The following is a 20,428-nucleotide window of genomic DNA, read 5'->3' as shown; positions in this document are numbered from 1 at the left end:
CCGTCTCAAAACAAAACAAAACAAAATAATAAAATAAATGCTAGGATATAGTCTCAATATTCTTTTAAAAATAATATTATTAAATGTTTTAATGTGAATTGAAGGATGGCTAAGAATTAAAAATCAAACTGCTATGCACCATTGAAATAGATTGTATTTTACTTCTTAAGAAAGATTTTAAACATTGGCTTGTTTTCTTTAGATGGGATGATTAGGATCCCAGGATACATTCTGATGTTTGTTGAAATTATTAATGTTTAATATGTGATTTCATTGGGGGCAAAATAAGGCATTCATACTTTTTCATTTTATTTCCTAGCTCTAATGTTTTTAAAATAGCAATAATAATGCCAAGAACACATTAGCAATAATGAAAAGTTACTGAGTACCTGTCTGGTGTCAGGTTCTGTACAAAGGGCTTTTCATATATTTTGTTTAATCCCTGCATAGTGTTTATGTTATTATTATCATCTCAGCTTTATAAGAGAATTGAGGCTGAGGAAATTAAATAATAAATCAAGACTATGCAGCTAATAAATGGTGAATCTGAGTTTATGGATTTTACTGCCCTACTGCAGACATTTACAAGGAGTATCCATTATAGCTTGGTCTGCATCACCCTTCTCTGTCTCACTGCCTTCCCTCCCACTGCATCACTCTACGCACTCCTACTGCATTCTTCTCCCTCCTCCCCCACTGCATCACACTCCCACCGCCCACTACACTCCCTCCCACTGCATCACTCTCCCTCCTTCCACTGCATCACTCTCCCATCTGCCACTGCTTCACTCTTCCACCTCACAGCATCCTTTTCCCTCCTCCCACTGCATCACTCTCCCTTCTCCAACTGCATCACTCTCCCTCCTCGCACTGTATCACTCTCCCTCTTCCCCCACTGCATCACGCTCCCACCGTCCCACTGTACAACGCTCCCTCTCCCACTGCAACACTCTCCCAACCCTCCACTGAATCACTATCGCCTCCTCCCACTCATTTCCCCCCCCAACTGCATCACTCCCCCTCCTCCCCAATGCATCACGCTCCCACCACCCACTGCTCTCCCTCCCACTGCATCTCTCTCCCTCCTCCCACTGCATCCCTCTTCCTCCCTCTCACTGCATCTCTCTCCCTTCATCCCTCTGCATCTCTTCTCCTCCTACTGTATCTCTCTCCCTCCTCTCACTGCATCTCTCCCCCTCCTCCCACTGCATCTCTCTCTCTCCTGGCACTGTATCTCTCTCCCTCCCTCCCACTGCATCCCTCTCCCTCCTCCCACTGCATCTCTCTCCCTCCCTCCCACTGCATCCCTTTCCCTCCCTCCCACTGCATCCCTCTCCCTCCTCCCACTGCATCCCTCTCCCTCCCTCCCACTGCATCCCTCTCCCTCCTCCCACTGCATCCCTCTCCCTCCTCCCTTTGCATCTCTCTCCCTCCCTCCCACTGCATCTCTCTCCCTCCTCCCACTGCATCTCTTTCCCTCCTTTCACTGCTTCACTCTCCTCTCTTCCCCCTGCAACCTAGCTCAATAGTCTGTTCTGCTACAGAGGCTTTCTCTTTTACCTGCTTTCTTCCTCCTGTCTTCCATTGGTGAAGTGTGACTACTTCATTGTTTTTCTCACTTGCTGAGAGTCTAGGGCTCTTTGTGCTGGGCACCATAATGTGACCCAATACCTCTTCATCTTTCTATTTTCTGGAGTAAAACTGGCTGGCTTTTATATGCTCAGTGGAGAGTGACGTAGGACTGGGTTCCTTAGGAACCTTCGAAGAGGACATGACCAATCTACAAGGAAAGTCATGAAATAGCAGACATCACAGCTACAAAAAGATGGGTGGTCCCTGGGGATTTGTACCCAAGGCTGGGTCTCACTGAGCTGTTTTTTTCTCTTACTTTTTTTCCCTCTAGGGACAGCATTATGTTTATAATTTATCATTTTTATTATATCAGAATTAGTTCCTGGGTGTTACCTTTCGATGTTCACAGCATTACACTGATTAACTGTTTTTGGTGAAGTTAAAGGAATTAAAGTCTGCATTGTAATACTAATCAACGTGTATACATTTTATAGTATTTTCTTCCACTTTTAAGGAAATACAAGGAAACTATCATAGGAAATATTCTAACATGAAAGATTTTACTTGGAAGATTTTAACCTTTGTAAACACAGAAAAGGGACTGGATATCTTTCCTCTTGTTTCTACTAACATATAGGGTCTGATTTAGAGATGCTTAAGCTTTGTTGGCTAGTAAACAGTTAAAATTGTCATAGTCTCACCCAGGATATAAATTTGTTGTAGTGCACATGCGTATGTAAAGTAACAAAATGTTTTTCAAGTCATTTTATTAAATAATGGGTTTTGATGATGTTGTCATTTTTTAATGAAGTTAGAGGGAATCCAAGAGACTTAAGAGTTTCTGACCCTACGACGTCTACTATGAAATTATCTTGGAGTGGGGCACCAGGAAAAGTGAAACAGTATCTCGTCACATATACCCCAGCGGCAGGGGGTGAAACTCAAGAGGTCACTGTGAGGGGAGATACAACCAATACGGTGCTGCGGGGATTGAAGGAAGGGACACAATACGCCTTATCTGTGACAGCCTTATATGCGTCTGGGGCTGGAGATGCCCTCTTTGGTGAAGGAACAACACTTGAAGGTAATTACCATCATATTTTCTGAAAATCTAGGAACTTGTTTGTGGTGCTGCCTCTAGGAAGCTTAAAATGTTTTCAGAGAATGAATCCAGAAGTGTGCAATCCTTTCTCTTAAAAAGAATGTATATTGAAAATAAATAACCATAAAGCTGTCTTTATTCAGAGATGTAGAATGTAAGCAGCTGAAAAAATTAAACTTGATTAAGAAGTGCCTTGGGGAGCTGGATGCATAATAAGGCCAAATAAATGTGTTTATAATTCCATGGGTTGGTTAAAAGGAGAATAGGTGTATGACATTCAGAGTGGGAAGGGACCTTGGGAAACATCTATGTAAAAAGATTTGGATTGCCCAAGTTTATGCAGCTAGTTCTATCTTTCTGGTCCAGATAGGAACCATTTTCTGACTTCCATTCAAGTGCTCTTTTCATTCCCCATGCATAAAAGCTCAAGAAATATAAGAACCCAAATTTCTATTTGTTTTCTACGTAATTTCTGAAATTCTGTTCTGTATTAAATGTTCAAAGTGATTGCGATAAAGTACTTAGTAAGAAACATCAGCAATACTGGAGCGGATTCCTTGGCTCTTTAGAGTTAATTGTCAGAGAGCTTTACATTTTTTAGGATCTTTTGAGATATAATCACAGCTTAGGTTTAACTTAACACAGCTACTACATGAATAATGTAAGGGAGAGAAAATACACATCTAATTGAACCGCAATAAGAATGGATTGTAATGCTAAAAATCCCATGATGTTGACTCAGTCCTATAGTTGGGGGCCTACATGGACTATCAGCAATAGCTTTCCTTCTCTTTATCATTATATTTTATATGACTTATTTTAAATGATTATAGGAAGAAAATGAATCTGAAGTATCTTCTAATATGAAATCACAGTGACTAAGCAAAATATCCATCAAAGCTGTTGGATCCAGGAGCTTGGAAGGTTGTAGATATTGTAATTAGTGAGATAGGACATACAATAGGCAGTTCTTAGAAACTTCAAGACTTAAGAAAGAAAAACAAAAAATTTAAAAATACTAATCAAAATAGTAGTGATCGGCCAGGCACGGTGACTCATGCCTGTAATCCCAGGACTTTGGGAGACCGAGGCGGGTGGATCACCTGAGGTCAGGAGTTCGAGACCAGCCTGGCCAACGTAGTAAAACCTTGTCTCTACTAAATACAAAAATCAGCTGTGCATGGTGGCACATGCCTGTAATCCCAGCCACTTCGGAAGCTGAGGCAGGAGAATCGCTTGAACTCGAGAGGAGGAGGTTGCAGTGAGCTGAGATTGTACCATTGCACTCCAGGCTGGGCAACAAGAATGAAACTCCATCTCAAATAATAATAATAATAATAATGATAGTGATCAAGAGTTAAATTTCCATAGTCCATGAAATCTGTTTCTAGAAAAAGATTTAAATGAAAGATTAGGTACCAGTGTGTAAAGTACTTACAACTAGAAGAGACCTGGTTGTACTACTTAGCTGTGTGACCTGGAGTAAACCTTAACCCCTCTGGGCCTTAGTTTATTCATCTATAAAGAAGGGATGATTATCCTCCCTCTTTCCTCCCAGAGTTATTGTTGAGATCAAATGGGAGAATGTAAGTGAAACTCATTGGAAACTGTGAAATACTATGTGTCTACAAAATTCATCAAGAGGACATAGCTTATTAACTTTAGATCTGATATCTAAAAGCCTCTTGGTATATTCAGGATTGGGGGGGTGGGGTGGATTGGTTCCAAGACCCCTGCATATACCAAAATCCCCTGCATATACCAAAGTCCTCTCATACTCAAGTCCCACAGTCGGGCCTAGGGAACCTGTACATATGAAAAGTCGGCCTCTGCATGTAGATGGGTTTTGCATCCTGTGAATATTGTATTTTTTGTCTGCATTTGCTTGAACTAAATCTGCATGTAAGTGGACCCTCACAGTGTAAACCCATGTTGTCAACTGTATAGCTTTAGTATTTCAAATATAATTGGTGACACAAAAGTTTTGGAAAAAATAGTAGAAACAGAAATTGCCTTAAGTACACAGACATAATCCAAACAACAAAAGCAGGTGATCTTTACAATCTGGGGCAACATCCAGAATTTTGGAGAAATTTGTCCTTTTCTTTGGACCTTTTGAAGTTCTGTTTCTCCATATGCTTTCCACGAGTTTGCATTAGGTTGTTCATAGTATTTTTTGGCAGGCAAACTTTCACTCTTTATTTTTTACAGGATCAAGGATTAGATTGCGTATTTGTGAACATTTCTTCTTTTAAGGAGTATCTTGGAAATAATTTAATAGTTTTTTCTTCTTGGTTGTGCCTTTTAACGCCTTCTCGTGTTCATTGTGCTTTCGTTGCTTTTAAAATATATTTTATATCAGTAAAATTCTCAATTTCTAAAATTAAGGCATTTTTTTGCCAAGAATAATATATTAAAAATTGCATTTAACAAAATGTACTTTTTAATTTTACAGGAAGCACATTCTACTAGGCTGTGATTTTTGTAAGCCAGGTGTATAAATTGTTTATAATATTATAGCTCTTCGCAAGTGGTATCGAAAATCTATCAACTTGTACGCATGTGTGAATGTACACACACGCACGTGTCTTTGATCAGAAACAATCTCTAAGGGAAATACGTAGATAGTAAAATAAATTTTAAAAGCTATTGTTTTCTATTTCCTGAGAAGAAGGAAAGCTAGATAATTTGCAAGTTTGCTTAAAAAATACAGTTAATTCCTAACTAAATTATAATTTACAACAGACATTTTGTTCATTTACGCTAAAGTGCTTTACTGCAGTGAAGGATTAACGAAAGGGCCTCCAGCCTGATTTTGTTAACATATTTATCCCATTGCATTATGTGTGGTAAACTTGACAAATATGTGAAAGCATAGTTGTGACTAAATGAAAATAATAGAAGATTTTTGCCCCTGGTTATTCCATTTCATTTTATTGTATTAACTCAGCCAAATCCACATACCATCTACAGGAATAGGATATGATGGTAAATGCAGGGAGTGGAAAGCCCAGAAACAGAGCCAGGCAACTGCTTTTGAGGGCTGCTGTTTTTGTAATCTGTTTTTCTCTTGGGAGAGGAGGTGGTAAGAGCAGAACTTGAAGGAATGTTTCCTTTATCCAGAGGCATGGTGTCAGCCGGCAAGAGCATTCTGTAGGTTGGACATCTTATAGATTACCTCAAAAGCATTATGACTCTCAATTCAAAAGGAAAGAAAGTTGTTGTTGTTTTGTATTTAAAAAAATATGTAGTGTGGTCTACAACCATCCCTAACTTGAATCTGTTTCCTAGTACTTTTTTTGAAATGCAGCCAATGATCAGAAAATTCCCCTGTTGCTGGAAGAGAGATTTATTAGCATTGGCATTGGGGAAGTTCATGGTTGGCTGTAGTACTATAGGCAATAGAGTCACAAAGGCAGAGTTTATTACTATTTCAGATCCAAACTTCAGAGGAATGTGAGCACACATCATTAGGTTTGATTTACATTGTTTTTTTCCCCCCATTGTTGTTGTTGTTAGAGCAGTTAGACAGTATAATTACAAAAACACTACTGTATATATAATCGCACTTTAAGTCTTGAAAGAACCTTTAATTGCCACTGTTAGTACTTGGAGGAAAATCTGTTTTTATAAATCTCTCAATAAATAATGCCCATTTGAATTCAGAGATTTACCACAAATGAATGAGAATTTCAGTTTGATAATATGTTTTCTTGTTAAATTTTTGAGCGTTGTTTTTTGGCTACAGAAAATATGACTTTTTAGAATTTCCTTTGTTTCAGTTGCTGTAGCAACCTGCCAACGTCCTAGATATGAATGGCTTCCTACAGATCAAACCAAGTGTATTCAGTTGACATTTTGTTACAATGAGGTTTTTAGCACATCTCAGGAATTCTGCATGATGTTGAGTAACATGAGGCCCTTAAAGATGGACTAAACAAGGCCTCTGTGTTTTCACTGATTTACTGCTGTCTCATAATTTGAAAAATCATACATTCTGGGTAAAATAACGCTGACGTTGCCAGGGAACTTTAGCACAGTCACCAAACAGTAATTTCTATTTCCTTTTCCTGTGAATTAATTGCTTGTCAGATAAAAATTGAAGTCAATGTGGAGAGGTAATAATTATGGAAGAAACAGTTTTTTGCTCAAGCCGACTTTGAAGTTGAATGGTGATTTAATTGCTAAGATGTTTTTAAAAACTGTGTATAGCTTAAAGTAGCTGAGTTAACTTATCAATAGTGAACTTTGTCCTTTGGAATGGTGGCTCTGATTCATTGGTTGTAAATCAAATGTATTTCCACACGAACATTATCCAGAAGCAGATCTTCTGTATTGCTGTGGAAAGTTGGATGACTTTTGAGCTGAGCTCTAACGGAAAAGACAAATTGATTTAGAAGAGAGTTTACATTACATTTTCAATTTGACTTCTATTTTTGAAAGTGGTATATGAAACTCAATGAAAGCTGGCTGGAACAATCTATAAGATGAAATACAGTTTTATTTCATGATGATTAATTTTTCATGTATCATTGGCTAATTTGTGTTATAATTATATTTGAATTGGATGATAATTTGCTTTTCAGAAAGAAAATGGAAAAGGGATAAGGAAACATAGGAAAGTTACTTAAATGAGGCATTATTTCTTTGGCTTGGTATATGGAAAAAAGCAGTATAGGAATCAACTCCTTCAGGATGTTCAGATCATGAGAAGTAGACCTGTCTGAATGACTTCCCACAGCAGCAGCACAGAGACACATGCAAGCACACACTAGAAAAATGACTTTTGAATAGATGTAACTAAGCTTTATAATAAGGACAGAAATGCTGAGTAGCCAAATTTCAAAACCTGATAGAGTTTTATACCTTTAAACTTATGACATTTATACCTATACTGGTACTATGCTAGGAAGAATAAGGTGTAAGGGAAACTGTCAAGATAGAATCAAAGGAATGGAAATAAAGGAATATCATCATTATAGATGATGACTTGTTTGAAATGATTGCCAGAATTTCTATTACCAGAGATAAAATTAATAGAGAGAGCACAGGCATATATCCAGAACAGAAGAGAGCAAGTAGTATGAGACTAAATATTATTAAAAAAAACCCTAAACAAATCCCAGCACCATAACACACATATTTGTAAACCTTGGGGCACAGAAGAAAGAGGAGGACCTCAGAAGGGAGGGAGCCTCTGCTAGAGCAAAAGTAGATCTAGGTTCAGGGAAAGGTAGTGACTACATGGCAAAACGTCTACTAGGGTTGCTTTCTGTTCACTGCCACTGTTTCTATGCTTTCTCCTTTTGAGGAGCAGTAACCTCTCCTGGAGATGGCCTACGGACTGGTCTTCTCACATCTTTACTTCTCACTCTCTCTTTCCTATTCCCTCTTAGGTACTCTAAAAAGAGACTCTTGCCTAAACCCAATATAACCAAACTAAACCAAAACAAGTCAGATAATTTCTTCCTGTAGTTACTGATGTCTGGAGCTCCTTAGATTCAGGACAAAAATGACAATGTATTGAACCAAGTAAATGCCTTGCTAGGTAACACAATGTATTGAACCAAGTAAATGCCTTGCTAGGTAACACTTGTGAAAATGTGCTCAGCTCTTCAATAAGAGGCATGTGTGTGTTCAGAGCCATTTCCTGTTGAGACAAGATGAAGGGGAGAAGAGAGCAGTGAACATCCCACATGTGTCCATGGAGATGTGATGAAAAGCTTAAATCATCTCCTCTGTTCTCTGAGGGTCAGCCTTGAGATTATTTTTCCACCTAAAGCAGTGATTTTCTGTACGTGGCAATATAACCACACAAAATACAAACCACCCAGTAGTCCTATAGAGCATCATGTGTGTAATGATTTTGACCAGTTTACTTTCACCATACCTGTCTTTATTTTGAAGGAGCACCGTTTCTATGTGAAAGCAGATTTGAGGTTCCTTCCCACACTGACCTAGCACACCTCCCTAATAAATGCTTCTCTAGACCTCAGAGAGGAGAAGTAGAAAGAAGAGCAAAAAGGGGGAAAGAATAAAGAATTGTAGAGGTTTTGGAATCACAGGGCAGATTTAAAAGATGTTTCCGAAAGCACCAGTACTTACGTGCATCCCCAAGTATTCCAATCTAATTGATTTGGGTAGGGTCCAGCCTTTGGTTTTTCAGGCAATTCTGTTTATCGATTCAAGTCCAGTCCAGTTATTTTGCTGCTGTGGGCCCCAAGGCCCCAGGAGGTGACATAGCCTGTTGATGACCTGCTCAGATGGTTGCACACCTGGCCCCAAGACAAGTTCGGCCACTTGCCAGTTTCCATCCTGCCAGCTGTACCACAGGGCGCAATCCACTTGCTTCATTTTTTGGTAATATAATGTTTGGCCAAACCAAGGTCTCATGTTTTAAAAATTCAAGGGCTATACATTTACTTGTCATGAGTACAACTTGTTCTCAAAATTCCTGGTTGTAACGTAACAGATAGAATAGTCATCCCTCCTCCCTAAAAAAAAGTATCAGTGTGTTTGGGGAGCAGTATGGATTTAATATTTAGGAATATTCTTATCAAACTGACTGATTGACATGTAAGAAACCCATATGAAGCAGCTTATCTTCTCAATTGTGGTGTCTGGATTGAACTATCTTTCTCCTTTCTTTGGAGTGTATGTTGCTGTGTCACTAACATGGAATGTTGTAGTGACAGTGCCTGCCTTTATATACCACAGACAGAAACTACAATTTTTAGTGAGTTTTTTCTGAGACTGAGAACTTATTCAGTGTTCACTCAAAATAGTGTTGTCATGCCATTAATTAGAGCTTATAAATATTCTTTAGTTGATTTTTAATTTGCATCTTAAAAATTGCTGTTGTAGATTATTTTCAGAATATTGATAAACCTTGGGAAAAGTCTTCGTTGCATTTTACTAGTATTTTGTTCTAGCTTTACAAGTCTTGAGAGTGTTAAAATAGTTGAATAAAATCTATAGGGAGACAAGTCTTGTGATCTTAGATCCTTTTGTTTTAAGCCCAGAAATATCTTTGTGAATGTATTTTTGCTTCAACCACAATTCTCTTCCTATTATTTTTCTCACAGTGAAATCATTAGCCTGTGTTTATGAGATTGATGTCTGTTGTCATGGAAATAAACAATGTCACAAATTTAGTGCTGTAGAAAGAAAATAGGTTGAGAAGCAAAATCTTAGGGAAAATAAAAGTTGAAATTGTTTTAAAATTACCCCAGTGTTAATTGGAAAGATAATTCCCACATTCTAGTTAACCTTATTTGTCTGATACTTTTTTGAAACGTCATTAATGCAGCTCATTTAAATGCAAAATTGCTTTCAAGCAAGGTCATTTCACAACAGCTGTTCCTGACTACAATTGAGGAAATTTAGAAGAAAAGGCACATATTGAAAATGGTGTATATCAAGCAAACGAAAAACGTGCTGTACGTTTAAAACTTACAGACTAGTTGTTGGGATATTGATTATCAAAACAGATAAAAAACAAAACAAAGAAACCCACAACCAAACCAAATAAAACAGTTTAAAATTGTACTTTTATATTCCAAGTAGAGAAAATATAAAGGTATATGACCGTTTACATAGTAAAGACACCTAAAGAAGACTTTCAAATGGGAATTGGCCTCAAGAGCTGAGGGAAAAAATTCAATGTGCTCTTAAAAATAAGTATTCTTTGTTGCAGTGAAATATGTAACTAATTTCCTTCCAGGGATGAGATGTGCTGTCAGCAGTTAAAGTTATTTTTAATGGAGTTAGAATTTTCCATTTGGGCTTGGGGTCTGGTAGGCTGCCCAGCTTCTGTTTCATTTATTTTTTCCCCTCTAAATCCAAGCATATATGATATGTTTTGTCCACCTAGATTTCTTTTCGTTCATTGTTACCTTTACTTTTGCGTTGAAATTTAATTGTTAAATTATGACTGCTTTTAAGATATTCATTTTACTCTTCGAGTTAAGTAAAATAATAGTTTTTAAAATTCTTTTAAGAGCAATATATATCATTTGCATGAACATGCAACAATTACTGGTAAGGCGTATGCTGGGAAGCAGAGAGTTTTGTATTTATGTCATACTGTGGCATAAAGCCTAGTAAAGGTAGCCAATATAAAGCGACCTGTATATTTATCTTACATCTAAAATATGGAGAGTGAGGGTTTTATTGAAAGATATCTGTGCCTCCTATTAAGTTGAGGTTTCCATATTTTTCCACTTGGGTTGTATGTTTTTTGAATGAAAGAACCAAAATTTAGTAGCAGACATTTTTGATCAGCTAGAACAAGTGGTATGTTTTATTTTGGTGACTAATCACTTTTAAGTTTTCCAGAAGAATTGGTTGTTTTTAGTTTTGTTAGGGTTAAGCTATATTGAAAGTTTGCACTGCTACTTTTTAAACTTCATGAGCAAATACAAGTTTCACCAAGAAACAGTTGTTGAAATTAAGTTTTGTAAGTGATATGAGATTGTTGCAGTTGTTGTAAATCATGCATTGAAAATGAGTTTATTTAAATTAGATCAGAGAGGAAAAGATCATGATAACGAAATAAAGATCTTTGTGAACAATGGGCCATACCACAAGGCCAACTAAAATGTGATAAAATTACGGGACTTAGATACAGTTTTTTTCCTTTGGAACTTTTTTTTTTAACGACAAATACTCCCTCAAATTTGGATATCAAACTTGTCCTGAAGGATAAGATTATCTAACTAGGCATATGGTGGCAAGGCTAAGAGGTAGGAATCAAATATAATTCTAAAGTTTTATTGCATCAATCTATTCCACTGACAGAATAGGATGGACAACTCAGAAAGAAGAAATGGGCAATTTTAGACAAATTGAATTTGAGTCCAGCAAGTCAGAATCTCTACCAGGATCAATGAATATTAATACGTAAATACCTACTAGACGTTTTTAAAAAAGATTCCCTTTTAATTTCTGTTCTAGAACGCGGTTCTCCTCGAGATTTAGTTACTAAAGACATCACTGACACATCAATTGGGGCTTATTGGACATCTGCTCCAGGAATGGTTCGCGGTTACAGGGTCTCATGGAAATCACTTTATGATGATGTTGACACTGGAGAGAAAAATCTTCCTGAAGATGCAATCCATACTATGATAGAAAATCTGCAGCCAGAGACCAAATACAGAATTTCAATATTTGCCACTTACAGCAGTGGAGAAGGAGAACCTTTGACTGGAGATGCCACAACTGAATGTAGGTAACATTATGGGTGTGTTTGGGTGTGTGTTGGTGCTACCCAATAGTTATCAGTTCAAGTGACAATGCAGTTTAATCACTTGAATTTTTTTCTTTACATAATAAATGAAGTCTGAGGAATTAGGATCTTTAAAGAATTTGGCTTTAATTCCGAGTAGGTATCTAAAAATATATCAAATTTGGAAATATCAAATCTCTTTCCACTACCTATATTTGTCTTTTTTTTTCTGGTGCAATGATTGACTTAGTAGAATATCCAACTACTAAAAAGACCAGAAGCTATGAAGTGAAGAGAATTCAGCCACATTTGTAAAGCTGCATGATTTTTGTCAAGTTACTTAACCTTCTTTGAGCCTCAGTTTCCTAATCTGTAGAATGCAGATAATAAATCTTGTCTCTTAGAGTTGTGAGGATTGTATAAAATAACAATATACAAAGCGGTCAGCATAGTACCTAGCCACTTAGAGATGATTGATAAATGATAGGTGGCTATTGAAACTATGATTATCATACAACCAAGACTTAACTTAGTTTTTTTTTTTCTTTCTTTTTTCTCTCTCTCTCTTTTTTTTTTTTTTACTTTATTCCTATTATATTTGGTAAGGTCAAATCAAAAGTCCATTCAATTTTCTGGTGGCTGAGATTTACCTCAATCTCACTAATATTCTTTTTTTTGGTAAATAATTATGAATGACCTATCATAATCACCTGGCTGGTGAAGGATGTGTCAGGATATCTCAATTCACTTTCCTGAAAGCTTATTTGTTTGAGCCATAATGATGTGTCAGTGTAGGTTCAACAGTTGTAACAAATGTACCACTTTGGTGAAGGATGTTGATAATGGGGGAGGCTGTGCATGTGTGGAGGTGGGAAAGGGTACATGAGAAATCTCTGTACCTTCTGCTCAATCTCTGTGCCAAAACTGCTCTAAAACAATATAAAATCTATTACAAACAAACAATTGAAACCAAACGAAACCAAACCAAATGTCATTTGTTAAGCATGGGCATTTCTAAGCATTTGTAGGAGAAAACTTTAAACCTTTTGTTTTGGGAAGATTTTAGGAAAAGGAGAAAGAATGGGCATTCATGCATTTCCTTCTATAAAAAAGAAGTAGAGGAATTTGGTGATTTTTCTGGCAAAGGAAGAGAGAGGGAGAAGTGCCATGAGCAATTTCAGTTAAGTCCTATATCCTGATTTTAAGTTGTCCTTAAACTAAACTCTTTGTGTCTAAGTTCATTTTCTTTTTATCATTTGCAAGCTCAGTTGGATGTTCAAGTTTAAGTTTGTATCTTAATTCACCAGATTTTAAAAAATCAACTTCTTTACAGGAAATTTAAATATGTGAGAAGACATAGTTTTCAGATATTCACATGATTGGTAGTAAATAAAATCTTGTGTCTGGAATATATTGGCTCATGTAGTTTAAGAACGTGGTAGAAATTCATTCTCTATTTTTGAGGAAATTCACTTGTAAAGAGAAGCTGTATTGTAAACTTAGGTCACATACGACACATAGAGCTGAATTTATTTGTAGGAGTAAAGATACAGTTCATGTGGCTGAGAAATTATAAAAGTGTATGTATTTAGAGGGATTTTTTCTCCAAAATTATCCTCCATTTTGTCTTTTCCAAAAGTTGGAGGCTTCAAATAATTATTTGGAATTTAAAATATCTACAAGAGATGTGTTGTTGCCGAAAGCAAATATGGTGGCAGAAACTAAATAAATCTCTGTATCTCAGAAGATGAGCATCTAAGAAATTTTCTATATTTCTTGGCTAATTGGTTGATTTAAACATTGATGAACAGAAAGGCCTATTTTTTTCCCAAGTTAACTTTTTTAAAATTATACTTTAAGTTCTGGGGTACACGCACAGATCGTGCAGGTTTGTTACATAGGTATACATGTGCCATGGTGGTTTGTTGCACCCATCAACCCATCATCTACATTAGATATTTCTCCTAATGCTATCCCTCCCCTAGCTCCCTACTCCACTACAGGCCACGGTGTGTAATGTTCCCTTCCCTGTGTCCATGTGTTCTCATTGTTCAAGTCCTACTTATGAGTGAGAACATGCGGTGTTTGATTTTCTGTTCTTGCGTTAGTTTGCTGAGAATGATGGTTTTCAGCATGATCCGTGTTCTTGCAAAGGGCATCCTTTTTTATGGCTATGTAGTATTCCATGGTGTATATGTGCCACATTTTCTTTATCCAGTCTGTCATTGATGGGCATTTGGGTTGGTTCTAAGTCTTTGCTATTGTGAACAGTGCCACAATAAACATAGGTGTGCATGTGGATTTATAGTAGAATGATTTATAATCCTTTGGGTATATATCCAGTAATGGAATTGCTGGGTCAAATGGTATTTCTAGTTCTAGATCCTTGAGGAATCACCACACTGTCTTCCACACTGGTTGAACTAATTTACACTCCTACCAGCAGTGTAAAAGCATTCCAATTTCTTCACATCCTCTCCAGCATCTGTTGTTTCCTGGCTTTATAATGATTGCCATTCTAACTGGTGTGACCTGGTATCTCATTGTGGTTTTGATTTGTATTTCTCTAATGAGCAGTCATGATGAGCTTTTTTTCATATGTTTGTCGGCTGCATAAACGTCTTCTTTTAAGAAGTGTCAACATGATTTATAATCCTTTGGGTATATATCCAGTAATGGAATTGCTGGGTCAAATGGTATTTCTAGTTCTAGATCCTTGAGGAATCACCACACTGTCTTCCACACTGGTTGAACTAATTTACACTCCTACCAGCAGTGTAAAAGCATTCCAATTTCTTCACATCCTCTCCAGCATCTGTTGTTTCCTGACTTTTTAATGATTGCCATTCTAACTGGTGTGACCTGGTATCTCATTGTGGTTTTGATTTGTATTTCTCTAATGAGCAGTCATGATGAGCTTTTTTTCATATGTTTGTCGGCTGCATAAACGTCTTCTTTTAAGAAGTGTCAATTCACATCCGTCGCCAAATTTTTGATGGGGTTGTTTGGTTTTTTCTTGTAAATCTGTTTAAGTTCTTTGTAGATTCTGGATATTAGCCCTTTGTCAGATGGATAGATTGCAAAATTTTTTCCCATTCTGTAGGTTGCCTGTTCACTCTGATGATAGTTTCTTTTGCTGTGCAGAAGCTCTTTAGTTTAATCAGATCCCATTTGTCAATTTTGGCTTTTGTTGCCATTGCTTTTGGTGTTTTAGTCATGAAGCCTTTGCCCATTCCTATGTCCTAAATGATATTGCATAGGTTTTCTTCTAGGGTTTTTATGGTTTTAGGTCTTACATTTAAGTCTTTAATCTATCTTGAGTTAATTTTTGCATAAGGTGTAAGGAAGGGATCCAGTCTCAGCTTTCTGCATATGGGTAGCCAGTTTTCCCAACACCATATATTAAATAGGGAATCCTTTCCCCATTTCTGGTTTTTGTCAATTTTGTCAAAGATCAGATGGTTATAGATGTATGGTGTTATTTCTGAGGCCTCTGTTCTGTTCCATTGGTCTATTTATTATACTTTAAGTTTGTGGTACCAGTACTATGCTGTTTTTGTTACTGTAGCCTTGTAGTATAGTTTGAATTCAGGTAGTGTGATGCCTCCGGCTTTGTTCTTTGTGGGTAGGATTGTCTTGGCTATACAGGCTCTTTTTTGGTTCCATATGAAATCTAAAGTTTTTTTCTAATTCTGTGAAGAAAGTCAATGATAGCTTGATCAGGATAGCATTAAATCTATAAATTACTTTGGGCAGTATGGCCATTTTGACAATATTTATTCTTCCTATCTACAAGCATGGAATGTTTTTCCATTTGTTTGTGTTCTCTCTTATTTCCTTGAGCAGTGGTTTGTAGTTCTTCTTGAAGAGGTCCTTCACATCCCTTGTAAGTTGTATTCCTAGGTGTTTTATTCTCTTTGTAGCAATTATGAATGGGCGTTCACTCATGATTTGGCTGTTTGTCTGTTATTGGTATAGAGGTATGCTTGTGATTTTTGCATATTGATTTTGTATCCTGAGACTGCTGAAGTTGCTTATCGGCTTAAAGAGATTTTGGGCTGAGACGATGGGTTTTTCTAAATATACAATTTTGTCATCTGCAGACAGAGACAATTTGACTTCCTCTTTTCCTAATTGAATACCCTTTATTTCTTTCTCTTTCCTTATTACCCTGGCCAGAACTTCCAATACTGTGTTGAATAGGAGTAGTGAGAGAGGACATCCTTGTCTTGTGCCGGTTTTCAAAGGGAATGCTTCCAGTTTTTGCCTATTCAGTATGATACTGGCTGTGGGAAGCCTCTTTTGAAGAAGGAGCAGGCTTGGCAGGAATGAAATGTTCATTTTTAGGTCTCGGTTGTCCCTCCATATTCTTAGGTTCCACATGTGCAAAAGTGACCAACTGCTGATAGACTATATTTTTTAAAAAGCATTAAGAAATAACAACACAACAATAAATAATAATGCTAATAAATATATAGTATAATCATTATATGACATTTACATTGTATTATAAGTAATCTAGAGATGATTTAAAGTTCAGCAGGTTCTTGAATAATATAACATTGATGAGAAAAAAGAATTGATTCATGGTGTGGGTCACTATCTGTGTGGAGTTTGCACATCTTCTCCATGTCTATGTGGGTTTCCTCCAGGTACTCTAGTTACCTGCCACATCACGTTAGGTGAACTGGCACGTCCACATGGTCCCAGTCTGAGTAAGTGTGGGTGTGTGTCTAGGTGCCTAGGATGGGGGTTGTCCCTTTCGCCCTGAGCTACTTGGACAGGCTGTGTCCACTGTGATCCTTAACTGGAATAAACGGGTGAATAATTATGTTACTGGTTTTCATTTGTCTTTCTGAAATGTATATAGAGCTCACACATACATCAGTGTTTCATATGAGAAGTGTTTTGTTTTTTATTGAGAAGTTTGGTGATTTTTTGTGATCAGAAATATGATGTAGGAACTTAACTCTTGTTTATATCAATTAACCTCTGGAAAATTGGTTTCCTATGTCAGTTGTTCAAAGTTGCAGTTTCCAAGAAATTATTTAACAACATTAGGTGAGGACTTACTGTATTAGGGAGGATGTGCATAGGTTTGTGTGAATACTACACCATTTCACATCAGGAACTTGAGCATGTGAGGATTTTGGTTTCTATGGGAGATCCTGAAACCAATCTGCCATGGATACCAAAGGGCAACTGTATGTGAAAACTGCTGAAATGTCTAAGTAAATAAGAAAGAAGTCATGGACTTTTCTTTGTTCTACCATCATTTCGTTGTTGTTAGAAAGTATTTTCAGAAATCTGAATGAGATCTGCTGTTTAGGTGGTAGAGGAATCCTAAGGTGTGGATAACTCAGCAGAACTCCTAGCCTACGCTCCTAGAGTTTCACATATGCTTCCAAGATGGCATTCTGGGAACGTCTTTAAGATTGCTTTCACCTGAAACTCAGGGACATGGTATGCAAACTGTTGGTACAATGAAATGAATACATTGATAAATGAAAACCATGAATTGGGGTTAGAAAGCCAGCAGAAGGGACACTTTCTGTTGCCCTTCTAATTTATGGCAGCTGGCAGTGGTACAGTGGGTGTTTGAAAGTTTCTCATGATAGTTACTTACACATGAAAAAACCTTACTAACACATGAAAAAAAATGTGAGAGGGTGTAACAGCATTTAATGGCGTGTGGTATCCAATCAATGATGTAAAAATTCTTACTCTTTGGTTATGGGAAACCAACAAGGGTTTGTTTTTTTTTTTTCTCCCTAAAATCCAGTTTACCATTAAAACTAGGATGAGATATGCTGTATTGTATTTCATTTCAGTTTCTTCATTTTAAAGAGTTAATTAAAAGGCAGGAATATAAGTGAGGTCATTAAGGCATATCAAGGTATGACATATCACTTTTGGCTGTTATTAACATGTTTAAATTTTGAAACATGTTAAAGCTTGGTATCCCATTTTTTTGAAACTTGTTTCTTTTTAAATCAGCATTCATAAAATTTAACTTTTTATTTTTCTAAATTCTGAGTTGTGTGAAATTGGTTTAAAAATTTTGTAAGAGAGACAATGTCTTGTTCCACTGAGTAAAAATTTAAGAGGTGAAACAAAAGATGAGAAAATGTACTGTANTATATAAACTTTTTTCCTTTTAATATTTCACTTACCTGGAGAATAATAACAGCAAATTGATAATTAATCTAAATAAATTTTAATATTTCCAGAAAATAATCGACTTCACTGAGAGTTCTCTTAGTTTCTTTAAATCCAAAATAAAATTGCAGCCAATATAATTTTGATTGAAATTATATTTTTTCATCTCTCAGAAGCATAATTCATAACCATCATAACCATATACTGAATTTACCTACTTTATCATTTTTATCTTTGTCCTCTGTACATGTTATGTGTTTTTAAAAAAATATGGCTTCTTTAAAGATTTTATTTTATTACTGATTTTAAGCAATTTAATTATGATGTGTCTTGGTATAGTTTCTTTATGTTTCTTGTGTTTGGGGTTCACTAAACTTCTAGGATATGTGAGTTTATGGTTTTTATAAAATTTGAACAAGTCCATCCCATTAGTTTTTCAAATATTTTATTTATTACATCCCCACTTTATTCGGGAACTCCAATTAACTACACATATATTAGTCTGCTTGAAGTTATCACACAGTTCACTGATGCTCTGTTCATTAAAAAATTGTTTTTCTTTCCTTGTGTTTCATGGTCTATTATCATGCCATCAAGTTCACTATTCATTTTTTATATTTTCTAATCTGCTGTAAATATTATCTTGTGTGTTTTTCATTTTAGATATTATTATTATTATTTTTTTTTCTTTTTTTTTTTGAGACGGAGTCCGGCTCTGTCGCCCAGGCTGGAGTGCAGTGGCTGGATCTCAGCTCACTGCAAGCTCCACCTCCCGGGTTTACGCCATTCTCCTGCCTCAGCCTTCCGGGTAGCTGGGACTACAGGCGCCCGCCACCTCGCCTGGCTAGTTTTTTGTATTTTTTAGTAGAGACGGGGTTTCACCATGTTAGCCAGGATGGTCTCGATCTCCTGACCTCGTGATCTGCCCGTCTCGGCCTCCCAAAGTGCTGGGATTACAGGCTTGAGCCACTGTGCCCGGCAGATATTATTTTTATCTCTAGAAATGTTTGAGTCTTTTTTATATGTTCTATATCTCTAGTTAAAATGCTTAATCTTTCTTCTACCATTATTATATATGAAATATAGTTATAATAACTGTTTTAACGTCCTTTTAAATTCTGTAATATATGTCATTTCTAGTTCTGCTTCTATTGATTGATTTTTCTTCTTCTTATGTGTTATCTTAGTTTGGACTGCGATAACAAAAGGTATTACTATTGACTGAGTGACTTTAACAACAGAAAGTTATTTTCTCAGAGTTTTGGAGGCTGGAAAGTTCAAGATTAAGGTCTGGCAGGGTTTGATTTCTGGTGAGGGCTCTCTTCCTGGTGGGTGGTTACCTTTCTTTATGTCCTCATATGGCCTTTTCTCAGGCTGTGAATGTGGAAAGAGAGAGACAGAACTCTTTGGTGTCTCATTTTTTTTCTTTTAAAGTCACCAAGCCGATCAGATTAAGGCCTCACTCTGATGGCCTTATTAAACCCAAATTGCCTCCACAAAGGCCTCATGTTGAAATGTCATCACATTGAAGGTTAAGACTTCAACATGTGAATTTAGTGGTGGGAGACCTTCAATCCATGATACAGGTCATAAGTTTTTCCTTTTTGGCGTGCTTTGTAACTTTTATTAGATGTCAGATTTTGTGAATTTTATTTGCTTGGGTGCTAGATATTTTTATGTTCTTATAAATATTCTTAAGTTTTATTCTGGAATACAGTTAAGTTACTTGGAAATAGTTTGATCTGACACTTGCTTTTAAACTGTTTTAGTTTAGGACTAATTTTGCCCCATTATTGAGACAACCACCTATTAAATACCTACATGTTGTCCCTAGAGTTGTGAAGCTTTCTCTTCTGGGTAGGGGAAACATTTCTAACCCTGTGTGAGCTCAAGAAATTGTTCCCTGGGCTCCTTTGGGGTGGTTTTTTCCCTAGTTGTGGGTGGTTTTCTCACTCATATGCACTGATTCTCCTAGGTTGAAGACTCAAGTATTTTCTCTGTGGCACTCTCTCATTCACAGTACTCTATTTTTCAAGTTCTGGTTGCTTTGGGCTCTCCATACTTGCAACAACATCTTGACAATTAAGGGAGGCCACCGGGCTCCATCTGGATTCCCCTTTCTTTTACTGGGGACTGGAAATTCCAGGCAATAGCTGGGCAATCACAGAACCTCTTACCCTTTGTTCCTTATCTCTCTTAGGGATGAGTGTCCTGTGCCAACTGATATTGTGTCTGAAAATTATTGTGTTTTATTTTTCTTAGTTTTTTTTTTTTTCAGGCTTCTTAGTTGTTTCAAATGGCTCTTGACCACTTGAACGTGAAATTTTTTCTTTTTTTTTTTTTTTTTTTTTTTTTTTTTTTTTTTT

The 20,428-nt window shown here is 36.6% G+C and overlaps 1 protein-coding gene across 1 annotated transcript in view; it reads left to right on the top strand.

The window, feature by feature from the left end:
- The window catches only part of COL12A1 (collagen type XII alpha 1 chain), a 128,276-nt gene that overhangs the window by 28,923 nt on the left and 78,925 nt on the right, over positions 1–20,428 (top strand). The window contains 2 exon segments of the mRNA XM_017881122.1: positions 2,384–2,656; positions 11,630–11,902. Of these exon segments, the coding sequence (XP_017736611.1) occupies positions 2,384–2,656; positions 11,630–11,902 (546 nt within the window).

This window comes from Rhinopithecus bieti, unplaced genomic scaffold, assembly GCF_001698545.2.
Source record: "Rhinopithecus bieti isolate Rb0 unplaced genomic scaffold, ASM169854v2 scaffold_12476, whole genome shotgun sequence".
In the NCBI taxonomy this organism is placed as follows: Eukaryota; Metazoa; Chordata; class Mammalia; order Primates; family Cercopithecidae; genus Rhinopithecus; species Rhinopithecus bieti.
This window is presented reverse-complemented; position numbering and strand designations above follow the sequence as displayed.